The sequence below is a fragment of the Fringilla coelebs genome (genome assembly GCF_963513975.1).
Source record: "Fringilla coelebs genome assembly, chromosome: 2".
Taxonomy (NCBI): Eukaryota; Metazoa; Chordata; class Aves; order Passeriformes; family Fringillidae; genus Fringilla; species Fringilla coelebs.
In genome coordinates this window covers 102,284,385-102,293,856 of record NC_140029.1, presented here as the reverse complement: position 1 = coordinate 102,293,856, position 9,472 = coordinate 102,284,385, and the positions used below count along the sequence as shown (strand labels likewise).

At 47.8% G+C, this 9,472-nt stretch overlaps 1 protein-coding gene across 1 annotated transcript; it reads left to right on the top strand.

The window, feature by feature from the left end:
- Positions 1-1,222: 1,222 nt before the first annotated feature.
- LOC311151003 (somatotropin-like) lies at positions 1,223-5,636 on the top strand (the record flags this gene model as incomplete). The annotated part of the gene is made up of 5 exons (XM_084201064.1): positions 1,223-1,277; positions 1,476-1,639; positions 2,241-2,357; positions 2,714-2,875; positions 5,436-5,636. 5 exons carry the CDS (start codon positions 1,223-1,225, stop codon positions 5,634-5,636), a joined length of 699 nt encoding a protein of 232 aa, XP_084057190.1.
- Between the last annotated feature and the right edge of the window lie 3,836 nt (positions 5,637-9,472).

Here is a 9,472-nt window from a genome sequence, read left to right as displayed (position 1 = left end):
CACATAAACAAAGCTTCTGAATCCCTCCAGGAATGGGGACTCCACCACTGCCCACGACAGCCTGTGCCAGGGCTGCACAACCCTTTTGAGGAAGTTATTTTCCCTGATATCCAACCTGAACCTCCCCTGGCACAGCTTGCCATTTGCTTTATGTCAGAAATCTCCCAAAATGGTCAGTCAGGCCTGTGAACTGTGAGCCAAGGCTGCAGAGCCAGACAGGAAAAAGCAGGTGGACAAAGCAAATTCCACCATATAAAAGCATTGATGTGACTTGGGATGGGTATTCCAATGACCAGAAAACTTCTATTTGCGATAAACAGCAGGATATGGCAAAATCATTGAGCACTGGTTTTATACTGAGGCAAACAACCTTCCCAACTTGTACATTTGTGTATAAATTACTGCAATGAGGCAACACCACTGTGAACACCTGTGCATTTATGCACAGAGAAGATGCACAGTTGTGGACACACAGATCCATTTTAAACAGACTCCCTGCTATATAAAGGGTGGCTCAACAGTTCCCCTTGAAAGGAGGAAATATTCACTGTCAAGCAACACCTGAGCAACTCACCAGGCAGAAATGGCTCCAGGTACTTTTTATTATGGTTTTAAAGGATTTGTCAGTGCTGCCATGTGTGTAGGGTGAGAGGAGATGATGATGGGGTGGTATGCAGTGGGATACACACACTCTGTGACAGCCCTAACTTAAAGTATGGCAATTTATAAACCAATGAAAAAGAATACTTTTCCCTGCAATGTGACTTTAATTCATGATTTAATCTTTAGTCTAAACAGGCCAAGTCCTACAGGCTCCAGGGCATTTCTCCTCCAAGGGGTATTTGTCTGAGATGAAGTTTTTGGTCTTCGCAGCAGACAGACACTAGTGTGAGTCAGATGTCAAAGGCTGAAAACAATTAAGGTTGACAAAGATTACCAAATTCTGCAGTCATATCCCAGAGAGCCAGTCAGAGCACAGGTAATGTCACCATCTCTCACCCCAGCGAGGCAGACAGCCAGCATCACATCAGCAGCACAGCATTAACCATATCTACAGCGAGGTGCTCCCACGCCTTCACCTGGCACTCATCATCCCCTGCTTGCTCGCGTAACCAGAGTGCACCATGCTCTTTTCACGTGGGCAAGGACTCATGAGAAAAGGGAAACCATGAGTTTATCAGGGAAAAACATTGGGACACATACTAGTTTTCATGGAGCAACCATGACTCCGCTCAGGAATACACTGCTGGTAGCAGTAGGAGAAGCACAAGCTCTTGGTGGGGGCAGGTCTTGGTGAAAAGCTTTCAAAGAATTTTGGAGAGGGCTAAGCTTAGTCTTGGTGCCAAGAGGTACCAAGGAAGATGAGCCTTCAGACAGCATGGACAGAGGAGACTGAGCATTAATTCCAGGTGCCACTCCGTCCTCAACCCAGTTTCCTGAGGACAGCTAACACCTTCTGCTGTGCTTTGCTGCAGGGTCATGGTTCTCTCATCTCACCATTGCTGTGATCACTCTGGGGCTGCAGTGGCCACAGCAAGCTGCCGCCTTCCCGACCGTGCCCCTTTCCAGCCTGTTTGCCAACGCTGTGCTGAGGGCTCAGCACCTGCACCTCCTGGCTGCCGAGACGTACAAGGAGTTTGTAAGTGGTGTGGTCTCTGGTCCTCTCCTCTGCTTTAGTCTGATGGCTTCAGGGCTGTGTGACAGACACCTTTCAACTACTGGTGTCTCCTTTCTCCTCTTTTGATGAGGATAGAACAGGTTAGGTCCCATCAGACTGGACCCTGTTTCCTCCTCTTAGCCCTCTGCCCCCCTACTCTGATCCCGCTCATCCTCCCTTCTCAGGACTATGGCTGCACAGGATCAGCTGGGACATGGCACAGATATGTGACAAGACTTTCCTGTGTTAGTCACCTCTGGGCCTGGGAGAGTCTGAATGCTTAAAACTATCTAGTTTCTTCTGCTGACAGGAGCTGGCCTGAGCTGTCCTTTGGGGTCATTTACTCCCTGGGAGAACCTAATTTAGATGTGGTTTCTGTTCACCTCAACACCTTGGCTTAGGAAGACCTTTAGGCCCAGTAGCTATTGTGCCAACACAATATTCCTACCTGCCAACCCTATCCAAAGGCACCTTGTCATTTATTTCTTGCAAAGAGTAACCATTCAGAACAGCTTGGGAAGTGTCTGAGATCTTCTCCAGAACATGGGCAATAGATCTGTGTGTATTTGGGATGTCTCCATAGGAACGCACCTATATTCCAGAGGACCAAAGACACACAAACAAGAATTCCCAGGTAGCGTTTTGTTACTCGGAAACCATCCCTGCTCCCATGAAGAAGGATGATGCTCAGCAGAAATCAGTAAGTTTTTTTCACCCTCAGGGCAAGCACAGACCTGTGCTTCACTGCAGGAACAGAGTGTTTTCATCTGTGAACACTTGAGTGCTTCATCCCTCTCCTCCCTTTTTGATTGCTTGAACCCTGCATAAAGAAAGAAATACTTTTCTGGCCTACCCTGTAAATCACATTCCCACCCCAAGCATGAGAAAAACTATTATCTGCACAGGACACAGGTGTGGGTGGTGCTCTTCAGCCAGAAAACTTTGTGTCTGCTGAAGCTGTAAGAGTGGTGGCACATCTCCAGGTGTTCCAGAGGGAGCAGGACATGCTATCAAATACCCCTGCACAGCTTTGACCCTTTCTTGCCCTAATTTCAGGACATCGAGCTTCTTCAGTTTTCCCTGGTTCTCATCCAGTCCTGGCTGACCCCGGTGCAGTACCTAAGCAAGATGTTCACAAACAATCTGGTTTTTGGCACCTCAGACAGAGTGTATGAAAAACTAAAGGACCTGGAAGAAGGGATCCTAGCTCTGATGAGGGTAAGTTGCAGCATGTAGCATGGCTATAGAATTGCAGAGATCTCCCAGACAGAGGGCACTCAGCTCTCACAGGTCCTTGAGAAATCTCACCACCTTCCACTCTGAAGACCAGTGGCACCCTTAGGACTTTGTGTACCTTTAGGTAATGAGATCCTGATACTGCACATTGGGTTTCATCACTAGGGAGGATAAGAAAACACAGAACAGATGTTAACACCCATCACAAAGCTCTACTGCTCAGGAATCAGAACAATTCACACACAAAACCTTCCCAAACCCAGCAACAAAAAAATATTCGGTTGTACTAACAGCAAAATAATGTTTGCTACATCCCCATGCAAAATACTTTGAAATGTGGCAAATTTTGTGATGATTCACAACATTTTATAAAAACATCTGTGTACAGATGGAAACCTGCACTCTGGTATTTCCCTCATACATCAATACAGCACCCAGAGAGCTGTAAGCTGTGGGGTGATCCTCTTCAAGGAAGAACTAATCACAGATTCACAGAATGGTCTGGGTTGGAAGGGACCTTAAAGCTTATCTCGTTCCAACCCCACACCATGGGCAGGGACACCCTGCACTAGACCAGGTTGCTCCAAGCCCCGTCCAGCTTGGCTTTGAATACTTCCAGGGATGGGGTAGCCACAGGTTCTCTGGGCAACCTGTGCCAGGGCCTCACCACCCCCATAGGGAAGAATTTCTTCCTAATAGCTAATCTAAATCTCTCCTCTTTTAGTAAAAACCATTTCCCCTTGTCCTGTCTCTATCTGTAATGGAAAAAATCACTCTCTACCTTTGCTCTATGTCTCCTTTATAATCTACTTAATTTTTGCTTTGTTGCTTTAAGTGAAGTTGTGTATTACCTGTTAAGACACCTTTCAGTTATGTGTATTCTGTAATTAGGTTTATCTGGCAGGCTTACCCTGTAGCTAGAGCTCAGAGAACTGCAGCTGTGAGAAATGAGTCTGGAATATTGTTTACATCTTCTGGCATTAAAATTACTCTGAAAGTTAGGCTCAGAGAGTAAACAGAGTCCTGGCACTTCAGCAGGAGAAAGTAGGGATAGGTATCAGTACCACATCCAGATTTTTGTGTGGGTGAGAAATTCTTTACTGTGGGGATGGTGAGACCACAGCACAAGTTGCCCAGAGAAGCTGTTGCTGCCCATTCCTAAGACACCAGGTTAAATAGGGCTTGGAGCAACCTGGTCAAGTGGAAGGTGTCCTGGCCCATGGCAGGAAAGCTTCAAATGAGATGGTCTTTAAGGTCCCTTCCAACCCAAACCAGTTTGTGACTTCATAATTCTATGATTTTAGTCCCTGTTCGGTATGTGCTTGGGCATTAGGAAATGGTACACAGAAACCAGCCAAACAATCATATTTCACCCATTTATGGCTCCTTTTCCTCAACCAAAACTTTCCTCTGTGTGGCAGCTGGTGACTACAGCAGGGCAGGAGGAGTGCAGCTCTCAGCTCCAGATGTACATGGCTTGGGTCTTGGTTAGAGCTTTGTTTTCTGGCAAAGTGGGGGAAAAGAGAGAATTATTTGCCTGGTTCTGTCTCCTTGACTGGAGGAGGTACAGAGAGACCCTGCAACTTACTCTTTATTTTAAGACCCCAAAGACAAACTCCTCCCTCCCTGCAGCCCTGTCCCCAGCTCCCTTCTCACTGTAGCATCACCCCTTCATCACTGCTCTTCCTGCAAACACATACACTCAAAAATATGTTTGAAACATTCTTTAAGACTGGAGGGAGAAACCCTTGACCTCATTTAAAGTTCAGTGGGAACTGTGGCACTGGGCCTGTGGAAGATCATAAAATCACTGATGTTGGAAAAGACCTCCAAGGTCACCAAGTCCAAGACTGACCACTGCCTTGTCAGCCCGGACTGAGTGAATGTCACAGCCATTCACACGAACACTTCCAGGGACAGTGACTTCACCACCTCCCTGTGCAGTCCCTTCCAATGTTTAACAATCCTTTCTGTGAAGAAATTCTTCCTGATGTTCAACCTGAAACACCTCTGGCACAGCTTGAGGTTATGTCATGTTCTCCTGTCACCTGTTCCCTGGGAGCTGAGCCTGACCCCCACCTGACTCCACGCTCCCATCAGGGAGTTACAGAGAGTGAGAAGACCCACCCAGAGCCTTCTTTTCTCTAGTCTGAGCCTCCCCAGCTACTTCAGCTGCTCCTGGTGCTCCAGACCCTTCCCCAGCTCCGTTCCCTTCTCTGGACATGCTCAAGCACCTCAATGTCCTTCTTGCCAGGAGGGACCCATAACTGCCCCCAGACTGGAGGTACTCCAGCAGTGCCCAGAGCCTGGGGGCTGTTCCTGCCTGCTCCTGCTGAACACACCATGGCTAATGCAAGCCAGGTGCCATTGTCTTCTTGCCCCCCTGGGCACACATGGGCTCATGTTCAGCCTCTGGCAGCCAGTACTCTCAGGGCCATTCCCAGCCACTCTGCCCAGCCTGGGGCACTGCAGGAGGTTATTGTCCCCCATGTCATTCCCAGGCCCCCACCACCTCCCCCAGCACCTCGCAATCCTCTTGCAGGAGCTGCAGGACCGGAGCCCCCGGGGTCCCCAGATCCTCAAAGCCGTTTACGAGAAATTTGACATCCACCTGCGCAGTGAGGACGCCCTGCTGCAGAACTATGGCTTGCTCTCCTGCTTCAAGAAGGACCTGCACAAAGTGGAGACCTACCTGAAGGTGATGAAGTGCCGGCGCTATGGAGAGGGGAACTGCACCATTTGACGCCGGTGACAGCTCCCTTTCTGCTCCAGCCTCTTGCTGACCATGGCTGCCCTACTCCTCTGAAAGAAAACTGGAGAATAAACCTGCTACTGCCAACATGTCTGCTTTTTGGGGTGGGACAGGCTACTCTGAAGGTCTGGGAGGGAGGAGCAGCCAATGGACAGGGTGGATTTGGGGCTCAGGATGTGTATTTGGGATTAAAGAAGCGTATTTGGAGCTTGGGGGATAGGGGAAGCAGATTTAGGGATAGCTTTGTACTGGGGAGTAGGTTTGGGACTGTGGGTAGATTTGGAGCTGGGGAGGAATTTGGGAGTAGATTTGGGGCTGAAGTGTGGATTTGAGTCTGAGGAGGGTGGATTTGGAGCTAGGGGGTGCATATTTTGAGCTGGGGTATGGATTTGGTGCTGAGGATAGATTTGAGGAGGTGGGTTTTGGGTTGAAAGGGATAAAGTTGGACCAAAACATGTGGAGCTGGTATTGATGGTTGGATTTAAGGCTTGAAGGAACAGAGTGCGATAAAGAATAAAGTGCAGGAGAAGGTGGAATAGGCTTGTATCCCCAAAGAAGATGTTCTAGAGACATTTGTTTGGAAAAGGTTCTGGGAAAAGGTCCTGCTGTGTTTTATCTTTATTTTTCAGTCTGAAGGTGGTGAAGACCTGTCACAGGTACTCAGAGAAGCTGTGATTGCCCCATCCCTGGCAGTGTTCACAGCCAGATTGGATGGGGCTTGGAGCAACCTGGTCTGGTGGAAGGTGTTCCTTCCCAAGGCAGGGGGGTGGAATTGGACAATTCTTCTTCAGCCAGACCGTTGTAGGATCCTATGCTGTGGTTCTATGAGTATGAAATTGTCTCTTGGTGATGGACATTCCATCCCCAGAGCCCAAGTCCTGCTCCAAGCTACGACCGCCACAGCAATGCCCCAGCTCTGCCTCCTCTGTTACCAGGTGACTGCAGGCAGTCATTGTTCACACATCCCATGTGTGTTCTCATCCCTCTGGCCTTGCTACTGGCAGTGGACCCATGTCCAAGGCATTCCTGGAAGCCCTTCCACCACCCCCGGTCTGCCCATGGTGTCAGCTGCTGGACTGCTGCCTGTGCAGCACTGGCCTGAGCACTGTGCCCCCAGTGGATGGGACCTCACCACCTTGTGAGTACCTGCCTATTGGCACACACCAGACAGGTGATGGGCTTTGGACCTGGTTAGCATAAGACATTTGGTTAACAAAATGCCTTGGCAGGAACAGACAGCTTTCAAGATTGCAAGAAGATTAAATCAGACGGACTTATCAGAAATGAAAAATTACATCAAGCTCTGCAAGCAAGAGATGTTGTAAAATGAATAAGTTTATTTATGTGATGATAAACCCAATCATTGTAGTAAAGCATTACTAGCCTTCCTAAAATAGTATACAAGCATTTGTACTCCACAATAAATTTGGATTCTTTAACCATCTCAAAGTCTTTCCTGCACAGACAGATGACTCTTCAACTAATTAAAGTTGAAAAGAAGGGTATTTATTGCAGCACGCTGGACACGTGGAATCATTTCCAAGTACATGAGCAAGGAGTCACAGACTTCTGCTCTCTATTTATGCAGAAAAGGTTTTACATCTCCAAGCAGTTTCTAAGGATACATAATACATTCCCATTACCTGCCTGCTTCGTGTTATAATCAGCTGAATATCCATTATGGCTGCGCAAATGTACTCCCTAAATTGGGTCAGTGGGATTTTGAAATAAGGGAGTGGGCGTATGGCAGGAAGAAAGCAGTCTTCCTCATGGTGAACTCTTCACCCATGGCCAGCTGGCAGGACTTTTTGATCTGCTGGTCACAGTCCAAGCCTCTCTAACTGTTTGATTATTCTTTAAGGCAAGGTGTTTCTGTGGTCTCTGCTCCTTCACAACTCATCTATCCCTGTCTATCCCTTCATCTATCCCTGTCACTCCTAGCTTCCCTTTCCTAATGCATTTGTCACTCTTTAACTAAGGTACTTGATTCTTGCCACCTATTTTATCAACTTAGCATCTTAACTAATTTTAAAATCTCAACTAAAATATGCAATCTTCTACTATCCCAGTTATATTCCCAGCTGGCCCCTTGACTCCTCTGCAGTTTTCAATTATCCTAAATGTATTTCCAGCTGACCTCTTGACTCATCTTCCCCAAATCTCCAATAGTCAATACCCACCACCCCACAGAGCCCCTTCAAACTCCTCTCCTTAGCTTGGTCTTGCTGGTAACTCCTTCTGGCACTGCTGGGAGAACCTGGCAGAAGACTTGGTAGTTCTGGGAGGCTTGTGCTGCACTACTAGGGGGAAACAAGGTTGGCTATGCTATGGCATTTCCAGGCAAACCCTGCTTCTACCTCAGCAGCAGAATTTGCAGGGAAAAGGGTTTTCCTGAGGGGTGGCAGTGTGAATAATTTCTTTGTAGAGATTTCACTGATGTCAGAGCCCAAAATCCTTCAGGCCTCAGACATTGATATAAAGTTATGCTCATTATAACAAAAACTCTGTAAAGAAGCTAGAACCAAAGAAGCCTCCCTGAAGATACCTGACTGGGACTTTGACCTGTAAGTTAAACCACTAAGACTAGATAAAGGAAAACCTGTCTTTTTAATCATCACAGGCCTAGGAAAAAACAAACAAGGCTGAAAGAGAGGAATGCATCCACAAGAAAGCCAAATGCAACAGAGATTCTTCCCTGGCTGAGTTTGGGGTGGGGGAGACCACAGCCCACCGAAGCCAGGTTTTCACTGACTCCCCCTGAAATGAGGAGAGGCAGGAGGTTTTGGGTGTAATCACTGGTCAGAGGCACTGAACACCCATCCCCCCTTACACAAATTGGCCCAGCCATGGAAAGCCCAACCCCACAGGTGACATTCATGTGAGAGGCAGCTGAGGGAGTGCCATAATCCATCAAAGACCCCCTGAAGTCCCCCCACCAGAGTCATTCCTGAAGCCTTGCACCACAGGACTTTGTTGCATGTGATGCAACGAACCCAGAAGAACCCAGAGTCTGTTGTAAGGGACAATGGCAAACTCCTCCCTGCCCCAGGGAGGTGCCTGGGTTTTCCTATCCAGCCTGAATGTATATTAACCCATTGGATTCTATGCATTCTGGGGAGACCTTCACCACCAGTACAACCAGCTGGAGAGGATCATTGTTGGAATCCACAGAGTGGTGGTATTTTCCTTACTCTGTCCCTGTCACTCTCTTTCTGCCCCCTGCCCCTCAACCCCCATTTTTTATTTCTTTTCTTTCCCTCACTCTCTCATATTTACTATCAAATAAAATCCAAACTCTTGTCACTGGCATATGGTCTCGTTTGTGCATTACTTCAAGCAGAGGCATTTCTAAGAACTTTATTAACTGGATCTTGACAACTGAGAACTCTATTTCTGCTTTTGGAATGCACACAAGGAAGGAATACCAGTGGACTGAGACCTTGTATGTACCCTCCAGCATCTAAAATATCAAGACTTCAAGTATTTCCCATCCTTTTGTCTGGTCTTTGAGCACCCATGCAACCCACTTCCATGTGAATTGAAAGCTGGACTGCTCAGCAAGGAGGTTGTGAATCCCCAGGGCTTCTTGGTATGGCAAGAATTGCCATGATCTGAAAGTTGTGTTCCATCCTACTGGACCTTCCCTGCGTCTGCTACCCTAGGGATCAGTTTACAGTCAGCTGCCGCCATCCAGGAACAACTTCCACTAGACCAAGGTGCTCCAAGCCCCATCCAACCTGGTCTTGAACACTTCCAGGGATGGGGTGACCACAGCTTCTGTGGGCAGCCTGGGCCCAGACCTCACTGGCCTGAAAATTGAGAGTATT